The 24,869-nt window shown below is 38.1% G+C and overlaps 1 protein-coding gene across 1 annotated transcript in view; it reads right to left on the reverse strand.

Moving 5' to 3' along the window:
* Positions 1-21,542, reverse strand: part of TMEM26 (transmembrane protein 26) — a 47,485-nt gene extending 25,943 nt beyond the window's left edge. The window contains exons 1-2 of the mRNA XM_003928695.4: positions 20,756-21,542; positions 3,816-3,894 (exon numbers count right to left, since the gene is read on the reverse strand). Of these exons, the coding sequence (XP_003928744.1) occupies positions 3,816-3,894; positions 20,756-20,946 (270 nt within the window). The 5' untranslated portion in view covers positions 20,947-21,542. The remainder of the gene's footprint in view (positions 1-3,815; positions 3,895-20,755) is intronic.
* Between the last annotated feature and the right edge of the window lie 3,327 nt (positions 21,543-24,869).

Genomic DNA, 24,869 nt, shown 5'->3' on the forward strand with positions numbered 1-24,869 from the left:
TATGAGAATTTCTGCAAGTGAATTGTGCATGATATTTATCCACCAGGTGCTGGGAATCTAAGAGAAAGTAAGAGAAGGAAAAGTTATATAAGAGAAGAAAGGTGTGGCACTTGAAAATATAAATGTACCCTATGCATATTTTACAAACCAGCTTTAAAAAAAAATGTTGAAGGTCTTGCAAACATCTGCAGTGCTAACATATTTTTGAAACAACACACATGCACCATCACCACCACTACAACCACAACACATCCATGATCACATATTTGTATTTAGAGGACTTATTTTTTTTTTAAAAAAATTAAAGCTGTAAGAACTGCGTTCTTCTTAATTATTCTGGATACAACATTGACTATTCTATAAGTTACCTGAAAAAGCAGAAAAGAAAGTCTGCGAGAAGCTGCTTTCTCTACCCTCTATCCAAACACCTAGTATTATTGTTGAAGTGACAAGAATAAGTAAGAAAAATGGCCATATGCCATATCTCTAGGAACAAAAATACAGTTGTTTGCACACTTTGTGTGTGTGTATGTGTGCAGCTAAGGCTCCAAAAAAAGATAATGAAGACAAAAATTAAATCTTGAACCAAACAAAAAATTTTCATTGCAAAGCATTTTGGTGACTCTATTTAAGATTTATTTCAATAGGAAATACATTCTGATCACTTTGTAGGCATGAAAACAGACTCTGCATTAAAAATGGTAACCTTAATATGTTTTTTACATTCTAATCACTAAAAATGCATAAACATCTTGTTATTTAAGAAAAAAGGCCATTCTTTAGTGCAGTAGAAGATAACTTGGGAGTAAATAGCTTTGTAGTTATGTATTATGGTATTAAGACTTATCTGAGTTGCTCTCCACTCTTGTTATCCTATTTGTTATAGATTGATGAGATTGTCCTCTAACTGGCCTCTGCATTGGGACTGCAATGAATTAGTGACTTGACTCTTAAAACCTAGTCTGATCTGTATTGTTTTGGGGGTTATTTTCTTTACATTCTGCCTTGGATAGGTGAGTTCACATAGATTATCTGGGTACCAACATGCTTTTTTTTTTTTTTAAATAGGCTATGTCTATTAAACTCTTATTAGCTTCAAAAATATTCCTTTGGGTCAAACAAGACTCTGAAAAAACAAGACCAGAATGTTTCCACTACTTTAATTGTGCTACTTCATAAATAGACCTAAAAGCTAAGGTCACAATCGTTTTCATAAACGTTTTGTTCCCACACATGTAGACCCAACCAGATTCAGGAATGAAGCTAAGAAATTAGTCATCTAGGAGAAATGTCTCATGAAATAGGTCAGGATGTATTCTGAATGCCAAATCATAGATTAGAACATTTAGGATATAGAGTAAATGGAACATGTGAAAGAAAATTCAATACTCTTTTTTACAATGAACAACTAAGATAATTCTGATGCAAACTCCTCTAAAACACAGAACACATAGCTGAGAAGGGTAATATGGTTTAATGGACTAGATATCCACTAGGTTCTAAGCCCCAGCATTACTGTTTATTCACTGTATCAACTTAGGGAAATTACTTAACCTTTCTGAGTCTCAGAATTCTCTTCTTTAAAATAGAAATGTATGTATAATGTTTACCTTATGGAGTTGTTGGGTCCACATATGTGAAAAAATTTGTGAAAGTACGGCAGACTATCTGAAGAAAAGTGATTATTATCACTCCCAAAATGTTCTAAATGAGTAAACTAGAAGAATTGCTATAACTCGCTTTATTCTGCCATTTCTTCTTTCTTTAACTGCAATTCCAATACTTTTTTTTGGTCTCTTATACTATTTTTCTACTTTCATTTCATTTCATTTTTCTGCTCAGTCTGTGCAATTCAATCTCTGGGCTTTCATTTTGATTCTCAGTGTCAAAATGAGTCAAATCAATTACTATTAAAGGTTCAATTTCCTCTGTAGCATGAAAATTAGAGAGCTACTGCCCAGAGCTCAAAAATCTTTTTTTATTAAAAAGGGAGCTTTTGGTTGCATCTTATTTGTTGTAATGGGATTTGACCTGTATATCAATTAATTGTGCAACAAATTTATTTAATAAAAGCATTTGGGAGAAATGAATGGTTATTATGTATGATAGCCATGTCATAGAATTGGATGTGAAAGAAAGAATTGATTTAAATCACCAGAGCTTATTTTCATACCCTTGAAAGTACTAAGTAGTAAAGAGATTGAAACAGTCTCCTCATTCCTTACAGTACAGTTTTAAAAAGCCATGATAACTTGAACCAACCACATATAGCTACAAAAACACTTTTGCTACAGACATTGAGATAGCCTATGACTTTAGTGTTTTTTAGCAGGAGATTTAAGGGGAAAAATGTTGTATTCATGCCTATATTCTTGGTATTTGCTTGTGGAATTCTTCAAAAATAGTTCACAGAACTAAATTACCCTTTGTGTGCCTATAATTTGGAGCAAGGCTTTTACAGATAAGGTTATACATTGGTGGCAGATAGGGTTACATACTGAAGGCTTAACCTTGCTATAAAATGACCAACTATAGCAAAGAAATCTATGTAAGTCCAAATTCTCACAGGTCTTTTCTAAAGTAGTTTGTCAGTGAAGGTATCAAAAGATGATTATGTCATAACTACATTTCTCTGTAACGCAGTCCTGTAATCTGAACTACGAAGTCAAAGATGGAGTCTGATGGACATTACTAACTTGGCCTCTTCAGAGTTGTACAGGGACATTGACAGCAGTAAATGACTGCACCCAACCTAGATACTGCTTACTAGAGTTGTCTGTGTAGAAAATAGCTGTATTAAAAATCTCTGTAATAAATTACGGACGATTATTGGAAGCTACTGTTTTATTTGTAGGTCAGTGTGATCTTCTGATAAATATAAGCCCACCTTCCACATGGTGGGTCCCATGACTCCTCTCCTTTAATCTTAGTTTCAGGGTTCTAGAATAGAATTTCTATTTCACTAAGGCAGCCCATGGGACTCCCAAAAATTAATCTCCTGTAATCTGCAGAGTCTACATTTTAAAACATACTATTTTAAATAGCTCCTACAAGTTTGACTGTATTTATATAGTTGAGTACAGATGAGGGTTTTGTTTTTGAAATTCCTAAAAGTGTCACTTTATAGGATGCCAGATTGAGGCGCACCCATTCTTAGCACAACACAAAGCCTCACTGAAGCTGGAAGGGTTAAAATCAAATTTCCATACCCCCATGTAAACTCCTGTAGGGTGGGGGCCAGGGGAAGCCTTAGTAAAAAGATCTCTAACACAAAATGTTAATTATATAATCCTAAACCTTTTTTATTTTTTCTCTAGACCGAGTCTTGCTCTGTCGCTTAGGCTGGAGTGCAGTGGCATGATCTCAGCGGACTGTAACCTCCGCTTCCTGGATTCAAGCAGTTCTCCTGTCTCAGCCTCCCAAGTAGCTGGGATTACAGGTGCCCAGTACCATGTCCAGCTAATTTTTGTATTTTTGGTAGAGATGGGATTTCACCATGTTGGCCAGACTGGTCTGGAACACCTACCTCATGTGATCTGCCTGCCTCAACCTCCCAAAGTGCCGGGATTACAGGCATCAGCCCCCGTGCCCAGCCATAATCCTAAATCTTACATAAATGTAGCATTTTCATTGGGGCTTTTTTTTATTTTTTGGAAAAACATGGATTTGCTTTCTTTTACTGAGAGCCTCTTATTTATTCAATTCTTGATAACTGCAATTACTTAGAAAAGTGCACTCCTGAAAATAAATTGGATCATACTGTGAAAGAAGCTTATTGCTGAATATTTCAATTCCTACTTTCCAAAAAGAAGTACCTGGGTCTCATGGTGCAGTTCAAGAAGCCATAATGATGGAACGATGCTAATCAGATACAAAAATATGGCTGGCGAAAACCTGTGAAAAGAGAGAAGAAAAAATAGTTAAGCTATTTTAAGCTAACTTTTTAAAAACAAAAATTTAAGAGGAAGAAAGAAAAATGCACATACTCTGACTACACTGAGTCAAATCTTTTTTATCTCAAGTATTTATTTCAATGAAGAAAAAAGCATTATGTGATTTCTGCCATATGGATTATAAAGAAACAAAGTAACTGTAAAAGGCACTAGCAGCTGTCATTCTCACTGAATTTGTAATCCAATTAATAGACAGTAATTTCGATATGGTTTAATGGGGCACTGCCAATTAGTTTCAGGCACAACACTGGATATTTTGTATTTAATATGTTTTACAAAAAGCAAATACAGCAGTAGTAAATCTTGGATTTGTTAGACATTACAATTTCAAGATTTGGCTACATTTTTCAACATTAACCCTGAACTCTGAGAGCTCAAACAATAACATGGTGCTAGAACACAAAAATCAGATGATGAGGACTAGGAATGAGAGTAATCCATTGGCTTTGTGTGTGGTTTGCTAACCTGTAAAATAAAAACACAACCAACCAACAGTGTAAGCCTTTGGTTTTTTTTCTTTTCTTTTTTTTTTTTTTTTTTAGGTTATCTGTATTCACGATTTTCTGATTCAAAATTCAGAGAGGAATCTGAAGAGTCGACTTTTGTCATCCAACACACTCAAGTTCAAATGCCAGTTTTGCCTTTGACCTCTCAGTTTGTTTCCTAATCCGCAAAATGGGGACTGTCTCTGTACCAGCCGACTCAGGCTGCCGTACAAAATACCGTAGACTATGTGGCTTAAACTGTAGGAGATGGGTCAGAGTGGTGGGGGAAACTATGGGGAAAGGAGCAGGGTTTCTGAAAGGTCAGAAGGTTCTGCAAAGCTTCTGGGAATAGCTGAAGGCAGCTGTTCTCTTACCCTGAGGAGTAGGTACAAGAGCGTGCAGGGGAATTTATCTTAAACAGGCTTATTGACTTATGTTGCCCAGGAACTGGCCTTTGATCATCCTCACACCTGACTTCCCACTGACAGGGGGAACATTAATGTTAATTACCCGCAGACTGTGTTTGCTCCAGGCTTTCGGCATTACGTACTGCATAAAAGCAAGCAGCTCCAGCTTTTCCAAGCTGCTGCCTCTCTGGCCACCAGAGCCGGGTAGACCCCCTTGCTGCTCTTACACTGCATACCTGTGCCTGAGTACTCTTTTCATACGTCGCTCGGCCAGGGTCTGTGGGACGGACCCAGCATTAAACTATAGACATTAATTTTCTCCTAGCTCTGGAGGCTGGAAGCCTGAGATTAAGGTACCAAAAGAGTAGGATTCTGGTGAGGTCTCCTGACAGTATCTTCCCCATGTGTTCTTAGATATCTGTCTCTTCCTCTTCTTATAAAGCCTCCAGTTTTATTGGATTAGGACTCTACCTTTATAACCTCATTTAACCTTAATGACCAAATTAATATCCAAATATTGTCACATTTGGGGTTGGGACTTCAATCTAGAAATCTGGAAAAGGACACAATTCCGCAGACACATTTATCTCCCAGGGTTTTTTATTTTACTTCCTGTAAAGCAGTGCCTGGCAGTGGCTGGCATTCAATGATAGGTAGTTAATCCTAGTATTATTATGGGACAAGGTACAACGTAAACAGGTGCTTAAAATTTTGAAATAAGAAAAATAATATACTTTCCAAATGTATTTCTTCAAATTGGGCTGGTCACAGTGGCTCAGACCTGTAATCCCAGCACTTTGGGGAGTTGAGGTGGGTGGATCACTTGAGGTCAGAAGTTTGAGACCAGCCTGAGCAACATCGTGAAACCCTGTCTCTACTAAAAATACAAAAAATTAACAACGCATGGTGGTATGGACTGTAATCCCACCTATTTGGGTGGCTGAGGCAGGAGAATTGCTTGAAATCAGGAAGCAGAGGTTGCAGTGAGCTGAGATCAGCTACTGCATTTCAGCCTGGGCAACAGAGTGAGACTCAGTCTCAAGAAAAAACAAACAAACAAACAAAAAACAAATGGAACTTTATTTTAGAGGACTCTTGCATTACAGAACATCTCAAAGTCAAAATTTTGTCAATATAATTTTATTTAAATGCTTTTAATACACAGCAAGTTTGAAATGACCTAGAAAATAGACATGTTAATTGCTCAACAAATAGAATTATTTGAGATGAAATGTTACCCAAACTATGTTATTATAATTCAGGAGAGAAAGGTGAAATGAAAAGAGAAAATTTAGAATGAATTTTTTTAAAGGCTATTAACGCTTTCACTAATGTCTTTTTTTTTCCAGTTTGTAGAAAGAGAAAAAGAGCAAGAGAAAGAGAGGTTTTTTAAAAAAAATCAATATTTAATATAGATAGTCTCCCATCTTTGGTTTCCTGCAAAAAACAATTTTGAAACAAAAGGTTATGGGTCATGATATTATTAAAATCTGGAGGATGGTAAAGCTGTAGAGAGATATCAAAAGCCCATGTTCAGCATGCTCTTAAAAAAAAAAAGAACAATTAACTTTTTGACTTCACATATCAAAGGAAACATCAGGAGATAACATTTCCCTTGTGAAATTGGGAAAGAAAGTAAATTCTAGTCATAAGGACAGTTGAAATATGAAAATTTTTGTTTGGACACATCAAATGTTGGCTGAATTTCAATTTTGTTGAGTCTCTTGGGATTTATTTTGAGATTAATCACCAACCCCTACAACAACAGTGTAACAATAATCTAGGGAAAACCATAGCCTGAACATGTAACAGCTCTTGAAAGAGGTTAAAAATATAACAAACAATACCCTTAACATCTTCTATACGTAAGATTTATTTCTATAATTGGAAAAAAGTACTATCCTATTTCAACATATTTCCTCTAAATAGGAAACTGGTTATATAAACAAATTTCAAGATTCAAGATGTTTTATGTTGCCTACAGTAGAAATCTAAACTCCAGAATCTGATATCCTAAGTCTTCCTTATCTGGTCTTATCTCCTCTTTCCCTTCCTATTCCCTCACCACATCCTATCAAGCTGAGTCATGCAGTAGTTACAACCTACTGTGAATTTTAAATAAAACAAACAAACTGTTTTGGAAAATTCCTCTCCCTTCAATCCTCTTCATTAGATTATTTGACCTAGTGAAGAAAGGGGATAAGAAAAAGGAATCATATCAAGGGCCCAAAAATTAATTATATTCAACTCAATTCTCAGTCTTGTTTAACTAGCCATGTGTCTCTGGTAAGAACAAAGTGCTCTCTGCTCTTTTAGTCCAGCTAATCTGAGGAGAGAGGTTCTGCAATGGTTTTACAGCAAATACCTCCCATAATTACGAAAGCTTATTTTGGAATGTCCTTCTCTTACACGTCTGTCCACCAATATTCTGCTTGTGTTTTACAGGCACAGTAGGAATTCATCTTAACCTGTATTTCTCGCGTGACCCAATATATGCTGTACTGGGTTATAGTTATGTGTACATAAGACTTTGCTTTCCTAATATAAGTTCCTAGAAGAAAGATCCTGGGTCTTACGTATCTTTTTATCTCTTTCTTCTTCCTACTGGTTCATTTTCTCTTCTCTCCAGTGGCATCACAGTGTCTTACTAAGTCTTCAGTTAATGCTTATTAAGCAAATGCTTAAATACTTGAATGCCTAAATTTATGAAGGAAGGAAGGAAGGACTGAGCAAATAAAGTGAATAGAGACTACTGATATCTACAAGAATCTTTTATTTCAAGAGGTCTGGTATCAAGTAAGCTCTTTCAGCTGTGACCCTTGAATTATTACATGTTGGTATGAACCAGTATAAATTTCAGAAACTTAGAAGACCCAAATTTGAATCCTGCCTCTTCCACGCACTCATCTTTAGAAATTCACAACCTTCTCTGAAACTTAATGTACTCATCTGTAAAATGGGGAAAATAATATCTATCTCATAGTGTGGCTATGAGGATTAAATAAGACGATGTGTGCCATGAGATTGACACCTTAGGTGCTCAGTAAATGTACTTGCTGTTTTCCCTAGACTCAGCTTTGAAAATTTACTCATGGCTACATATTTGGTATCTATGCTTATGAAGGACTCTTAGAGGACACTAGTTTAGAAGACTGTTTCTTCATATAATTTATAATCACTTCTATTTTTAAACCATAATTCTCAAAACTAAGCCTGTATAAAGTCACACACAGTGGCTCATGCCTGTAATCCCAGCACTTTGGGAGGCCAAGGTGGACAGATCATTTGAACTCAGGAGTTCGAGACCAGCCTGGCCAATATGGTAAACCCCTGTCTCTACTAAAAATACAAAAATTAGCTGAGTGTGGAGGCGCACACCTGTAATTCCAGGAACTCAGGAGGTTAAGGCAGGAGAACTGCTTGAACCTGGGAGGTGGAGGTTGCAGTGAGCTAAGATCACGTCACTGCACTCCAGCCTGGGCAACTGAGCAAGACTCTGTCTCAGAAAAAAAACAAAAACAACAACAACAACAACAACAAAAGCTAAATCTAGATAAAACTCTTGAAATCAAAGGCCCTTTCTTTGTACTATTGAATACAAATAGTATTATGCCTACTTCACAATCAATGTTGAGGTAATTATTATCACACTGCCACAAGTTTGCATGGAGTATTTGCCCATCATGACCTACAAGATGCTGCCCACTCAGGGCCCTGCTCCCGTTTTGTGCTCTGTTGCTTGCCATTCCTCCAACTGTGTTCATATATCAGTGTTCTTCTTCCAGTCCTCAGGAAAAAAAAAAAAGTGCTATCCTAACTGAAACCCTCAACATGTATTTCTCTCTTTGGAAATCTCCCCCTCTTCTACTTTTAACCTGATTATTTCCTCATAGTTCATATCAGTTATATGGAACTTCACAAAACTTTCCTTGCTCCTCAAGTCTAAATTAGCCCTCCCTGGTCACTTTTATGCCACAGATTTTCAAAATTTATAATTACATATGTGCATATGTATATGTGTGTGTATTTGATATCATTTAAGTGTTGACTCCAAGCAATTCTAAATAATGCAAGCACCAAAACTGTGTCTGTCTGCTCAAATTGCAGTCATCCCTTATATCCAGAGGGACTGGTTCTAGAAACCCTGCAGGTAGCAAGCACTATGAATGCCCAACTTCTCTATATAAAATAGTGTCGTATTTGTACATAACCTATGTACATCCTCCCTATACTTTAAATCATCTCTACGTTACTTATAATACCTACTATAGTTGTAAATGTTATGTAGATAATTGTCATACTGTATTGTTTTTTATTTATATTATGTTTTATTGGCACATTGTTGTATTTGGTTGTGTTTTTTTCCCAAATACTGTTGATCGGCAGTTGGTTGAGTCTGCAAATGTAGAGACCGTATATATGGAGGGCTGACTGTATCCTCTCAGATCCTTCTGGAGTATCTGGCATGTGATGAGCTCACCAAAAACGTTTAGCGATTCGATAAGCCTCTGGTTGATTTACAGTTCCTGCTTTCTTGACACTCTGTTGCTGGTTTGACTAAAAAATTCTTCATGAAATATCATCATAAATTGATTTTTATTAGAAGTTTTACAGAAGGAAACTAATTTCATATGTTCTGCTCCTATGAAAGATTTAATATTTTAGTGTGACATCATAGCCACTACTTATTATTTCAAGGTTTTGCAGTATTCTTGATCATGCGTTGTCAGTGCAATTCATTTTTAGAACAAAGAAGAGTGTGAAGTTTAAAAATTAATAAACCAGGTTTTATTTTAGTCTTTGTCTTGATGGCATTAGGAGTAAGGAGATGTGGAGTACCTTGTATGAAGACTAATACCATGGAAAGTTCTGGCCAACTCACAAATCATTTATATCAGGTTTCTGGATAATTGTTTATAGGCATACAATATGTTGGACTGATAAAAAGCTGATAAGTATATGATTCAATGACTAAGATATGTCCAAGTGAAAATTTTTTACAAATGGACAATGCCCTATTACCAGTGAGCTATCTCCCTTAGAAACTCAGATTTATTACAATCCCGATTACCTGTCAGAATAACAAAGTTGTCCAACAAGAATTCTTTAATGCCAAATTACTTTGCTCAGCTATTTTTTCTAAATAAAATCCTCCTAAAAAATTCTTTCTTTTTCATGAGGTTGTGCTTTTTTGTTTTAATTCCATAGCTCTTAACCTACCTACCAATTATCTCCTAAGTACACACAAGCAGGAGCACCATCTCAAATGATTTTTTCTTTATATATTTATTTGTTTATCTAAAAATTTGTTTTGTTTTGTTTATGAAATATATGTGTGTGTGTGTGTGTGTGTGTGTTTTGCTAAATGTTAGACACTGCTCCAAGCTTTAAAAGCTTCACTCATTGCTTTTGTCAGTTCATTTCATCCAAAAGTAAAATATTATTTACCATACAAAGTTGTCATTTCAACAAATTATAATGTTTTTTAAAAAATGACCTGTCATGACATTTAGCAATTTAGCCCTGCAATGGATTTTATTTACTTCGACTCACCCATTAGTCTAGAATTAGGATTCCATTTTCCTCTTTCTAAAGATGACAATTATAGATGTTTTCTTATTGAAAAAAATAACATTCATTCATTTTTATAAACAAACAACAATATAAATAAGCCTATAGAAGAAAAATCAATCATATCACTACCCTGTTTAGGTTTTCTCTGTCTTCTAATCATATGCATATATCTGAAAATGAATAATATTTAAGTGAAGCAAAAATAGTATTCAAAGTGTACTTCAACTGAATACAGCTTTTATTTGTATTTCATTTCTCAGTATTTTCTCCCCTATAAAAACAGAGTGAAGTTGTAAGAATACTAGAGCTGAGTTTCAAAATTTCATGTTAAATAAGATTTTGCATGTCATGGCCTCAGTAAAATTTCTGGAGCACTTTATAATAGTGAGTTTATTTTCATGGAAATCAAAAAACTAGGTTATGATATTCTTTTGTAATTCCCTAAACCTATCTAACAGTGCAAGGGTTGTCTATCCTCCTTACGTATAAAATCACTTCTCTAATGGGCCTTAACATGTACAATTCTAGGCTGCTCAGCAAGGGCTTTCTGTTACTGTGAAAGAGGAATATGATCAATATAACAGCCTCAGTAATTCCTCTATCTTTTTGCAATTCCTCAAAGTGAACCCAATTCTTTTGCAGAACACAAAGGCTCTGAACACCTGGGAAGTCACCAGTGTGACCCCCACCACCACCCATTAAGCTTCTTAACTAGCATGTCCCTCACCATCACCTCCCTTCCCAAAGCCCTTTGCGTGTGCCTGTCCCCTGGCAAGAGAGTCACAACTAAATGGCCAAAAGCTAATGACAATTCCACCCCAACATGAAAAATTGAATATAAATGAGAATGTTTTGAAAGATGCCACGAACAGTTGATAGATTTGTTTATTCAGTGATCTTAAGGACGAGCAGACAAATAATGACAGAAGAGACGAGGGACTTCAAACAGGTTGAGATGAAATCATTGCAATGAAATCATTCTTTGTATTTCCAAAGTCCTTGAAGATTGTCTACATTTAGGTTTTGTAAAGAGGAGATACTAATGAATGTGACTCTTAATTGTAACTGTCATTGTTTGTTGTTGCAATTTTTAAAAAATAAAGTCATATTCTCAAATTATGATATAAACTTATAGCAAAATTGTACCCCATATACCTTATTCAATCTAAAATTTTCCAAGCAAGCACAAGCTTTATTACAACTGAAGTTGTTCACAGTCACACTTCAACAATATGTTTCGCTATTACTAAACTAGTTATAGTAACAAAATATGAATCCATTTGAGGATCTACACACTATCTTTCTCATAGACTATTTCAGAAGAAAATAAAATCATGGCATCCTCCTAAATGAACTGTTCCAACTGAAATCCTAACTATCGCCATCATGATAGTCTTTCAACTTGCAAAGCACATCTCTCTTTTCTGCACTCATAACCACTAGTGTCTCAGAAATCATTTACCTCTGAAATGTTCCTTGTCAACAAGCCTACCTTACTGATTGTATCTTGATTTTGCATGCTTTCCACACTCTTGGGCTTAATTTGTGAAAAATTACTTGGTTCTCTAAATGTTATTTTATACTGTTCTCATATGACTATATATATTTTGTATGACTATATATATTTTGTATGACTATACATGTTTTGTAGAAAACCACCACCACGGCTTCTAGTACAATAAATGCTTATTTAATGAACAAATGAACTTATATTACTGCTGACTAAAAGAACTTCAATACTTGCTGAGAAACTAAAAGGCATTATAATTATTATTTATGTAAGGCTTTAGTTTATTTCATTCTAAATAAAGACAATAGTACTTATTTCTGTTCTGTAAAGGAGATTGGTTCTTTAAGGCAAAAGTTAAAATAGTCTAGAATTTTTCCCCCTTTTCTTCCTTTTGCATCCTGTTTTGGTTTTACAAGAATGTTTGCTTATGCAAGAGTGTATTCGAGCCAGATACTCTTATATGTAGCGTGGACTTTGCTACATTATGTTCTAAGCAAAATCATGCCAGTCCTCCTTGAGCTGGTCACTTGAGATTTACCTACACAATTGAAAGAAAGAAAGAAAGAAAGAAAGAAAGAAAGAAAGAAAGAAAGAAAGAAAGAAAGAAAGAAAGAGAAAGGAAGGAAGAAAGAAAGAAAGAAAGAAAGAAAGAAAGAAAGAAAGAAAGAAAGAAAGAAAGAAAGAGAAAGAAAGGAAGGAAGAAAGAAAGAAAGAAAGAAAGAAAAAAAACACCACCACCACCAAAACTTTGATCCTTTCTCTACTAAAGAAAATCCTTGACCCTAAAAACTATGTAGTAATATAGTCACTAAATACAAAAAAATAACAAGTAGGCTGATGGAGTAAGGGGAGGACTCAGTACAGGATTACTAAGCTTTTAATCCTGGGAAGAAGACTCTCTCCAGACCTCTAAGCTGTAGCTTCCCCATCTGCAAGCAGAGGCACGAAGGCAATACCAGGGCAGTTGTCAGGATTGAATGAGCTGATGTGTGCAATGCCAATGCCTGGCTCAATAAATGTGAGTGCTCACCAGATGCTAGGAATTGTATTTATGATCTATTATTATCAGTTGTGACCTTGGATTAATGATTTAGTGTTGCTGTGCATTAATGTCCTCACCCTAAAACGGTAATTAAAATGGGTAACTAATTTATAGGGTCATTGTAAGGATTATATGAGATAAGGGAAAGAAAGCAGGCTGTAGCATTGTCAGTACTCAATAACTGATAAGTGGTGCCACGTCCATTATCATCATCATCATCATCATCATCATACCTTCCTCATAATCGTCATCACTAGTATTAAGAGCTTGCCTGAGAATGACACTAGCCAATTTATGGGAGGCTATTTCAGGTAGATTAAAACATGCATGAGGCAGGAAGCCCAATCTGGGAAATAAGAAAGCAAAAGAACACTACAGGAGCAACCCCACCTCCTCACCCAGGACTACAGCAGTGCCGATCTTTATGTGCTTAAGGATGGCTGATTTTTATTCTAATAAGTGGATAACATTAAGTCAGTTGTATATTATCTATCTCTTCGAGCTTCAGACAAACCAAAGATAAAATATAACCCATCTTCTTAAGTAACTATGGGTAATAGGTTTATATTCAGAGAAAAGTAACAAAATTGGTGCTCACCCTGGCATCTTATACTAACAATCCTTATATTCCTATGATTTCAACATGACTTTCCAAAAAAGTACATTTCATAAAGTTCCTACATTAAATTTTTTTTAAAAGAGAAGAAACTTTCTTTTTAACAAAACATATTATATACCGAAGGCCTAATTGTCCTAGTACCAAGACTTTATAGGAACTTCCAGAGTAGTGGGGAACATACACATGGGGAGAATAAACCTTGATATAAATGTGAATTTTCCACTGTTGGAAAAAACATTAAGCTATTCAGATTTGTCCTGATGCTGTATGCATAATGTCACTGCCATGAGAAGAAATGCATGAAATTCAAAAATAGGGCTATATTTACACTGACTTATAAGAGCTGCCCATGCTAATTTGTACTTTGTTTTTCTTCCAGTCAAGTACAAGAAGTGAAAAAAATATATATCAGTAACTTTAACTTTTAGTTCTAAATGTCTCAATTGAACATACTCATAAAGAAAGCATGACCATTGTTCAATGACTCAATTTCTTGGAGATGCCATTCTACATGCAGACATAATTATTACACTGGTCCGAAGTCCTCTGTGAAGTAAAAGAAGCAAGCGTGCCTTCTTCTTGGGAGTAAAGCATGGTACTAATTTATGGAGAAGACTCTTCTTCCTAAACCATGACTTGGATTACTTTAAACAAAGTCATTTGCTAATAACATTCAGTGTGTGCTACCTAAAATGATGCACATTTAAGTCATCTTTTTGCAGTGAGTTCAAGACTCAGGATCTGAAGTACACGTTCCCACAAGGAAGATAAACACAAGCATACCTTGGTTTCAGACATCTCAATAAAGTGGATCACACAAAATTTTTGATTTCCCAGTCCATATAAAAGTTATGTTTACAGTATACTGTAGTCTATTAAATGTGCAACAGTCTTATGCCTTAACAAAATGTACATACCAGCCAGGCACGGTGGCTCACGCTTGTAATCCCAGCACTTTGGGAGGCTGAGGCAGGCGGATCACGAGGTCAGGAGATTGAGACCATCCTGGCCAATATGGTGAAACCCCGTCTCTACTAAAATACAAAAAATTAGCCAGGCATGGTAATGCGCTCTTGTAGTCCCAGCTACTCAGGAGGCTGAGGCAGGGAAATCACTTGAACCCAGGAGGCAGAGGTTGCAGTGAGCCAAGATCATGCCATTGCACTCCTGCCTGCTGACAGAGAGAGACTCTGTCTCAAAACAAACAAAAAGTACATACCTTAATTTAAAAATGTTTTACTGCTAAAAATAAAATTAAAAAAATGCTGACACGGAGACACAGAATGAACATACACATTGGAAAAACAGTGTCAAGTCTTGCTCCCCTCAGGGCTACAACAAACCTTAAAAATTGCACTATCTGCAAAGCACAATAAAATGAGGTATGCCTGGAGTATAAAACCTCACATACGCTAAAAAGCTAAAGACAGGTTTTAGGAAATTTGGACACCAAGTGTCAAGAGGGAGAGAAGTGGTTTATCTTCTGGGAGAATTTCCAGTGCCCAAGTTGGCCATATGGAAGTCACTGGGTCTCCTTCCAAATCCCTCTATCTCATCCCTCTGGGGTCCAAAAAGATTGGGGTGGGGAGTGGGGGAGGAAGAGTGTTCTTATTTCCAAACCTTCTCTCTGGTATTTTCATAAACATTTTTGATGGAATAAAGTACATATTATCACATACTACAGCATTACATCACACAAAGTTCTCTCGCATTGCTCAAAACTTATAAATCAAGATCAAATTTCCTACAGTATGCATCTGTCAGGCCTACATCTTCAATTTCACTGCTGAACTTTTCAAATGCAATTGAATGATCTAAACAGATTTCATTGAATTTTTTACAAGATTGGTTTGAATTTATGATCAATTTAGGATAGAATCCTGTTTTCTAACTTGTCTTTTCTGTTTTCAGCTGTGAGCCATCCAGACAATTTGTAATACACAGTGTTTAAAATGAGCTATCATAAAGTCAAGAAAATTCAGAAGAGTTTTTAACATGGAGTCGAGGGACACTGTAATTAAGAGAGGGAAGAGTAGAAAAACAGTATTTATCAGTCATTTGAGGGTTATGTCAGAAATGTTTCACGGCTCATGCAGATTGTCCCTTTTTCTTATCCTCCCCATGCCTGGCTGGCTCTCTCTCTTCCATAAGGCCTCAGCTCAAATGTCACATTCCAGCCAGGCCTCTCTGACCATCCAGTGGCCCCTTCTTCCTGCACACCCCCTCGGCCTGTCACCCAAACCCCTGGGGCCTTCAGAGTTCTGATCACTCATTTGTTCACTTGTTTCTTGTTACCTATTCATTCGTCTCTTTATTAATTACTTATGTCTTTATTTTCTGAGCCCCTTGACTAAAATGTGAGGTTTTCAAGGGCAGAATTTTGCCTGTTTATTCACTTCCATATTCTCAGTACTTGAATAATGCCTGACACAATATAGTAGACGTCCCGTACACTGTTGTTGAAAGAAGAGTGAAAAGATTCTGTGCCTTCTCCAGAGAAACCCGCTCAAGGTTGCCTAATTTACCTGCCCACCCAGGAGGTTCCCTCCCTACGTGGCCTTCGCACACCTCTCTCCAGATGCAGCTCTCACCCGTCCTTCTGGCGACAGCTGAAATGCCATCAAGTTCCCTGTTCCCGAGCCCATATGCCGGAGCACATCCTTTCTCCTCTGAGTGTTAAGAGTGTGTAAGATTGAGAGCCTGAAGTCTTCACTCTTCTCTCTTAACTGACCACTAACTGGTCCTGGAAGAGATGACTTAATAGCTCTGTGCCTCAGTTTCCTCATCTAAAAATGGAAGAAAACAGAGAAACGGAAAATAAACTACAGTTATTGTCAGGATCCAATGGAATCATCTGCGTGGAACCCTTGGAAGGTTCTGGAACATAGGAAATGCTAAATATTCATAATGATTCTGATTCCAACACATTTGAGCACTTCATCAAAATGCTATCTTTTAAAATGTCAAGCGTGTTTGTTGTCTTTTTCTTTTGTCTGGTCTCACAGTATTCAGCATACTATCATGCTTGCTTATTAAGCAATTCAAAAATACTCATCTGATCGAGCCTAATAAAGTAAAAGGAAATGAGAGAGACAAAGCAAGGTGACCAAATAGGTGAGTTATTATTTACTAACTCACAAAGTGTATTTTCCTTGGATTTTTCTGGTGAAGAAAACTCAGTGCTTAAAATTGTATACTTTGGCCAGTAAGTCCAACTTAGCTTTCTACTTATTCTCAGATAATGCCTGCTTTAACAGGCTTCAAACTTGTCACAATCTTAGTAATTTTTTCTATCCCTGAGGAATATTTTATTGGCTGGAAAACAGCTGAAATGCTGCCTTTTATTTGACTTTACCTAAATGGTAATTCACAGATCCATTGGATTGTTGCCCAGACGAGAGAAAATACAATCAAGAAAAGCTTAAGCCAAGGGATATTCATTTTCATCTTATAGAAATGTAATTAAATATGCAGGTGAAACAGATAAATATTAGGTGAAAAAAGAGCAACCTCCATGAGCACACATTTTTTTTAGCTTAACAGGGATGTGTTGTTGGCTCACCCTCTCTATTCTATAGGATTCCAACAAATTAAACCTCTCCAACTGGCGAGTTTGTAGTGTTGATGTAACGCTGCTTGTCCCTGGATGGCTGAGCTCAGCAATTCCAGTTCCATGTTTCCTTTCCAAAGGATAGCTAAAGAAACATTCTCTGGATAAGTGTCATATGTTTGCTATGTTTCAAAATATTTAGTTCACATTTCCCTCTATAACGCTGTTTATTGTTCCACGATTTCTATGGCTTGGACTCATTTAGGTCCAAGTGTAAATTTAAATTAAAAGAACAATACTCAAAGTAGCCCAAAGTAGTCCAAAAAAGGTCCATGGATCTGATTTTCAAGGAAAAGAAGTTTTTCACCTTATATGTGTATATATTTTAGTCCATCATTCAGGTTTAGTTAATCATTCAGTCTATTCTAATATATTCCTATTTATTTATTTTCAATATGGAAGGTTTTTTTTTTCCCTTTTCCCCTTCCCTTCCTCTTATTCCTCCTTTGCTGCTCACTTCAACTTGTAGAAACAATGCTTTCAATTGATAGAAAGGGCAATTCTTTTACAAGTCCATTTTTAAAAAATGAACCGTAATATACACAACTCTATAACGTTAGGGTCCTGATAATATATCATGAACATTCCTTGAGGTTAGGGTTAAGGTCTAGCTCATTATTTTTAATATCAGTAAAATAGCTTACAGTGTGAATATTTCACAATTGTTAACATTTCCTTTGATGGATAATCAGGATGTTTTAAGCTTTACTTTCCATGAACAATAAGGATATTAATATTTTTGCTCATGTCCTCACATATGGGTACCATTGGTCCTATAGGGTAGATTCCAAAATATAAGACTATAAGACCAATGGAACAAAGGCTTATCATTATATCCATATAGACTAATACATATTAATATTAGTATTAATTAGAGGCAACATGTTTTATTCCATGAACTGTCAAGAAATAACAAAACCTTTTGTAGTTTAATATGTAAATCTATACAGATATAGACTAATACATATTAATATTTTTCTATATAGAGGAATAGATATTGCCATAATGTTTTCTTCATCTCTCTTTGATTCCATCAGCCTAGATTTTCTGTTGGAAATATTTTCTTAAAACTCAAAAACAAAAATTATATCTTGCTTTACTCAGAAAACTCTGCCTAGAAATGGCATCTTCCCCAAATTAAACCCTTTTTCATGGTTACCATATTATTTCCAGAATAATTTCCTACATTTTTTAGCAGCCTGTCTTCTGAGTTTTTTTTATCACATTTATGACAGAACAGTGTGTGGGCTCTGTCCACCATATGAATGAACATATTTGTATACTCAGTTGTATTTGATAACATCAGTAGAATAAACCATTATTAATCATATTCCTATTTAGACCAGTTACAAAGACTCATTTGTTGCTGAAATTGTACACTAAGTCAAATCAATCAACTTCTTTTTTTGCTTATTTTCAAATATGAGTATAGCTAGGCTAGCAAGAATTTCCTTAAATTAGTGTTATAATGCCCAATATATAAAATGGGTCTGTTCTTCCGAAATAAAGGTGAGAATTTTTTTTCTACTTTTTTGCATGGAACCAATGGTTTATTGGCTAGTCACTCAAGTAAATTAGTCTGACTTGTGCAGATATAAAATGTCTAGTTGATACAAGAACATTTTTAATAAGAAGGAAATAAAGAAAAATCTTTGGATCTAGAAATGATCATTGCTTTTTTATTCATCACCAATCAACACATACTAGTTCATATAATTCTCTAATAGCTTATGAGGTATGTATTCACAGGTAAGAAATTCAGGCTGAGATACTAAGTAGCCTGCTCAAGTTCTGACAGCAAGTAGGAAAACCCAGATTTTACCCCATTATCTGTCTAATTTTGAGGTGCATACTCTAAGCACTAGCATATCCCCAGTTCCCTGTAGAACCTGACATTTGACCATCACTCATTTTTTGTCCCAACCATTATTCCTCTCCTGGTTTAAAGTGATGTCAATCTGAATCAGCAGTAAACAAAGATGTAGACGCCATGAAGGTAAAGTTCGATTGGCTACAGTATTTATACACAATGTGAGTGTTTGACTTAGAGTTAAGGCCTCTGGTCTACTCTTGGAGGGGGAGAGCAGGCCCCTCTTCCAAGGTTGAAGGTCTCCCAGAATCTCTGGTGGTTGGTGGCAAGACTTTCCATGGAACAGTTTTCAGCCTCAGACTTCATCTTTCTATGACCAAAGATATTTCCACTCTGGTTTATTAAAGCTACTCAAAGTTAAATCGATGTTATGTGACCTGCGGAGTGAACACTTTTTCCCCCTTTTGTTTCTTTAACCCCAAGGCTTATTTGAGAAGCTAACAACATTTTTCTTTGAGATTTCCAAAAGGCACACTGGAAAGTACCTCAAATGTCTCATGCTTAATAAACTCTTCACTGGGGTGGGGAGGGTGGAGGCAGGGGTAGTCACATTCCTAGCTTGGTTGCATTAAATTAGGATTGTTCTTGAATAATTTGAGCACTGGTAATTCTAGAAATTTTTCAGCGTAAAAAAATGTAAGCAAAATTTACATCATCTTCAGAGGCAACATGTTTTCTTCCATGAACTGTCAAGAAATACAAAGCCTTTTGTAGTTTAATATGTAAAATTGCAGGGGGGCTGTTTTATTTTTCTGGATACAATGACTATAATGTCATTGTGCACGTAATTTGTGAATTGCCTAATGCCATTTTCTCCTTTCTCATAGCATGGGGTATTTTAAACGTATTGATATATATGAAAACACATCCCATTTTAAAAAATAATATACAAAGAGGCCTAACTTAGAGAAGTTCCTCTGGGGGTTGGGGGAGGCTCTTCGTCAATGGCAAGAGAATCTTTTTCTCAATTACTTTATTGCCATTCAAGCCTTTCGGGGAGGAAATAAGCACCACACATGACGTGTAGTTCTTGCACACAGAGGTTAAGACTAAACCACTACCTGCTGGTCCCTTCACCAGCGTTACAACCCGTTCCTGGCAAGATAGGCAGGCCATTAACCAAGCTCCAAAGCCCCACCAAACTCAGACAACTGAAGCTGGCGCTGTGCCAGAGAGCGCGCGACCCCTGCGGCTGCAGGGAAGGGAAGCGGCTGAAACCACCGACGCCCGGCGAGAGGCTTCTAGTCTTAGGAGGGTGACCCCGTGCGCTTAGCTCTTGCAAAGGTCGCTGATGCCCAGAGTAGGACATTTCCGCACGTGCACGCACGTAGAGTAACCCGCGCACACTCACACACCCTTGCCCCATGACCCATTCAGTAAAACATACCAACGCTTCCTCTCTTTATTCATCTTGCGAGTTTCCAAACCTCAGACTGCGTGACTCTTGCCTGGGCTCACGGATCGAGCCTTCCCAGTGTTGCACTGGGACCCTAAGGTAGCCCTGGCGTGCCCAAGAGACGTGCAAGCATCTCGCGCCTTCCAAGCTGCCAGCGAGGACAAACCGGGTCCAAATTCGAGTAGAATCGGCGGGTTTCGGGAAGATGGGATCTAGGGCTGCCCGCGAGTGCGGTGGGGGACAATACCCTAGGGCCCCGTGCGCCCTCGCTTTCCCGGGGCACTCTCACCATTTGTAGCCTCTGCCGCGCTTGAACTTGAGCGTGAGCGCAGTCTCCAGGAAGAGCAAGAGGTTGAGCAGCGCGAGCAGCCAGTACCGAGGCTCCTTCTTCACCTCGGTCACTCGCCAGACCCCGACCAGCGAGTGCAGCAGGAACAGCAGCCGGGTGGCCAGAGCGTTGAAGAAGACCAGTCCCTCCATGCTGGCCCGCGCACTGTGCCTGCGGCCCCTTGCCTGCGCCCCCAGGACCCCGCCGGGCGCGCCCGAAGCCCCCCGGTGGGCAGGAAGGTGACAAGCACTGAGACCTGCTGCTGCTGTGTCCCTTCTCACCCTCAGCGCCCGACGCCGGTAGAACTGGTGAGCGCGTCTCGCCCCTCCCCCAAACTTCCTGAAAACTCTTGAAAGAGGGGCGAATCCACACCCAGCTTTTCCAGACTGTTGGGCTTTCCAGGGAGTCTGGGGCTGCGCTGCCCTCGCTCCTGGGCGTTATTCTCCAGCGCTGCCCACCCCCCTTCCAATCTCGGGGCCAGTCTCCATCCCTGTCCTCTACCCCGCCCCTGGGCCTCCAGGAGGTACCCAAGGACTTTCCCATCACGAGTGGGTGGAAAGAGGAGGGAGGTGGACTCAAGGTCAAGGTGCCGCACAGCCAGAAAGGAGGAGGAGGAGCACATCTCTGGCAGCTCCTCCTTACTTTCCACCGAAGTACTTTCATTCACTCACACGTTTCACGCTGTCACAGTGACACGAAGCCGGGACGCAACGGAGCCAAAGAATCCAAGCAGTTTTAGAAACCCAGTTACTGACCAGTGTGAAGAATTAAAACTTCCCAGGATCAGAGGCAGTCAGACCCTCTGGGCTTTCTGCGAGCTTAGCGCACATCTCTGGACCAGTTGGTAGCCCTGGTCACTTTCACTCCTTGAAGATTCCTTATTGTGCCAGCCCCCACCGCAGCCCATCCCGGAGGGTTTTTTCCTGAAAAAATATAAAGGTAACAAGATAAGACGGCAGAGGGGAAGTGGAGAAGGAGACGGATGATAAAGTTGTCTTCTAATGCGATTAGACGGTAACATGCATCCAGTCTCAATTTCAAGGACCTGCGCTCTTGAGATCAATGACTACGAATTAAACTCGCCTCCTTCCAGCATCCAACACAAGAAACGAAGTCAGGGTTCCCAAAACACATTCATGATTTTTGTTTTCTTGTTTGGTGTCCCACCGCCTGTACTACTATATAGTTAGCATTTCTCTTTAAATGTACTCAAATTTTTACTCAAAGAAATTTATTTTTAAAAATAAACTTTGTATCATTTGTAAATGGAAAGCCTGTAGAGTTCCCTATAGTTGGAAGTAAATTACAAAAGTAGCTAAAATAAAATGAATTAAGTTCTTGAAATATCTGTAGATATTGATTCGTGCCTTCCAAAGTTATGTGCCTCAAACTCCCTCTTTGTTATAAAGGAAGATATAGCATTAATAGTCATATTACTATAATACCAAGAAAGAATGCTCCCTTGACCACATAGTAACAATGAAAGAAATGTGCAAAGGGAATATCTTTCCTGATTAGGTTTAGTCAAGTTAAAATCGTCTCATACTTTCCTTAAAATCAAGTTGAAAAATTGGGAATTATATGATTAATGTCTCCATTAGCTGAGAAATATCTAACTTCTCAGAAGAAGCTTAGAAGTTATTTGCGATACTGAAATCTGAGAGAATTTTTGTTTCCTCCTGTGAGTCAGCATTCTCCCGCATCTTACAGGAAACCCAGCAATGATTTCCTGGTGCTGTTTAGTTTCTAGTGTCCTTCAGTGTTGGCTGATGACACAGTGGCCACACACCATTCAATGAAGCGGAAGAGCATAGTGGCAGAGGAACAGCGTGCAAGGAAGCAGTGTGCTGTCGGGATGAGAGCCCCACACCACTGGCTGACAAACTGCTCACTAAATCACTTAGTAGTATTGTGCCTTTTTTCCTTCTGTAAATTTGACACTAAACCTATCTACTCACAGGGTCATTGCGGGGATCAGATGAGTTCATCCATGTGAAGTGCTGGGTGAGTGATAAATGCCTGGTAGACATCAGTGATTATTGGGAGGACCAAGAAGTTTACTTGAGGGGAGCTGCTCTTCAATGGTTTGAGCAAGTAGTAACAGGATTGGATTGGAGGAACATGACATTCCTGTCCAAAAACCCCGAATGAGCATCACTAGAAACATCTGGAACTGAACAAGTTGAGTTCATTACTTTTTTAGGGAGAGGGTGTACTCCATGGGGAACTGCGGGGCACCTCAGTAGGAAGATGTTGGAAAAGTTAAAAAGCATTACAGATAACTTATTAGACATGATTGGGCTTGACTTAGGTGATTTGGGGGCTTATAAAAGTGGGGCTTTACTCTAGATTGAATGCTCTTAAGAAGTGGGGTTAATTTTATGTTGGGTATGTTGATAAATCTAATATGGAAAGGAATGTTTGGTGATGTTTGTGGTTTGCACTATACTCATCGTCAGAAGTAATTTTGGAGCTGTCCTATTTTATCCACCATGATAGCAGAGTGGCCTTACATGTTTTGTAAAACTTGTATGTTCAAGAGGAGGATACCAATGCCTGGCTGATGATGCCAGACCACTTGCTTGCTTGTGGTCAGGGATTGTTTCTCTTTCTCTTTCTCTCTTTCTCTCTCTCTCTCTCTCTTTCTCTGTCTCTGAAACGAAGTCCCACTCTGTCGTCCAGATTGGAGTGCAATGGTGCGATCTCTGCTCACTGCAGCCTCTGCCTCCCAAGTTCAAGTGATTTTATGCCTCTGCCTCCCGAGATTACAAGAGAATACCATCATACCCAGCTAATTTTTATAATTTTAGTAGAGATGGGGTTTCACCAGGCTGGTCTTGAACTCCCGACCCCAAGTGATCTGTCCACCTCTCCTCCCAAAGTGCTGGTTACAGGCAAGAGCCACTGTGCCCAACTGCTTCTCTCTTTCTCAAGCCTACTAGGAAGGGCTCTCTAGGAGAGCTTTAAAAAAGGGAAGGCAGTCAGCCTGACATCTTCCAATCATTTGTTGTTCCCTATTTTGAAGGTCTAGAAACAGATTAAGTTTTGTTGTCTCTAGAACTGAAAAATGAAATTGTCATTAAAGAGAATTAAAGGTTGTTTTTTGTTGGAAGTTTCAGAAATATCTTAAAACTGTCAGACAAATAGCACAATAATCTTTAAACAAGAAGAAAAAATAAGCAATTTTTTATTTACCAGAAATGCAGAAAGCAAGAGAAAATGTGGCACATATACACCATGGAATACTATGCAGCCATAAAAAAGGATGAGTTCATGTCCTTTGTGGGGACATGGATGAATCTGGAAACCATAATTCTTAGCAAACTGACACAAGAACAGAAAACAAAACACTGCATGTTCTCACTCATAAGTGGGTGTTTAACAATGAGAACACATGGACACAGAGAGGGAAAATAAGCAAGTTTAAAAATTGCCTCTTCTTGAAAAAAAGCAATCTCAGTTTCATGCACCCAGGTCTTGTCGTACAGGCTGGGTTTGCACTAAAATGTATCCAGCTGGTTCCACTATTCAGGAGGCAGCTATCAGCAGGTCTCCCTTCCCTTCTGAATGCAAACTGAATGTAGTTGTCAGGATTTTCTTTCAATTTGAGTGATTCTGGCTGCAAGGAAGAGACTTTCTCAATTTGCTCATGTAAAAGGAGTAGTTATTAGAAGGGAATGTGAAGTCTAAAAGTGGTGATGGAGTTCCTTGGAATGAAGAATAGGAGGTGTATGAAGACGGAGCCTCGGGAACTGGGAGCTGGAGGAAGCTGTGGACTTGCATGGCAGCAAGGCTTCCAAGGGCACAGTTTCCAGACCTTTGCACAGCAACTCTATGACACTGTTGTCTTCAAATTGCTGAGATAAGGAGTTCAACTGACATCCTTCAACTCAAGGTACCAGGGTCAACACTATGGACCACAGAGCAGGTTACTGACTGAAATCCATGCATCGGATTTCCCGAGGCAAATACCAGTTTAGTGTTTTGTTCATCCTTCAATATAAGATTCTGGGCAGCAGAGTTTAAGTAAGGGAGGGACAGGCATGGCAGGTACATTGGTACGTGGAGTATCGCA

The sequence above is a fragment of the Saimiri boliviensis genome, chromosome 12, assembly GCF_048565385.1.
Source record: "Saimiri boliviensis isolate mSaiBol1 chromosome 12, mSaiBol1.pri, whole genome shotgun sequence".
NCBI lineage: Eukaryota > Metazoa > Chordata > Mammalia > Primates > Cebidae > Saimiri > Saimiri boliviensis.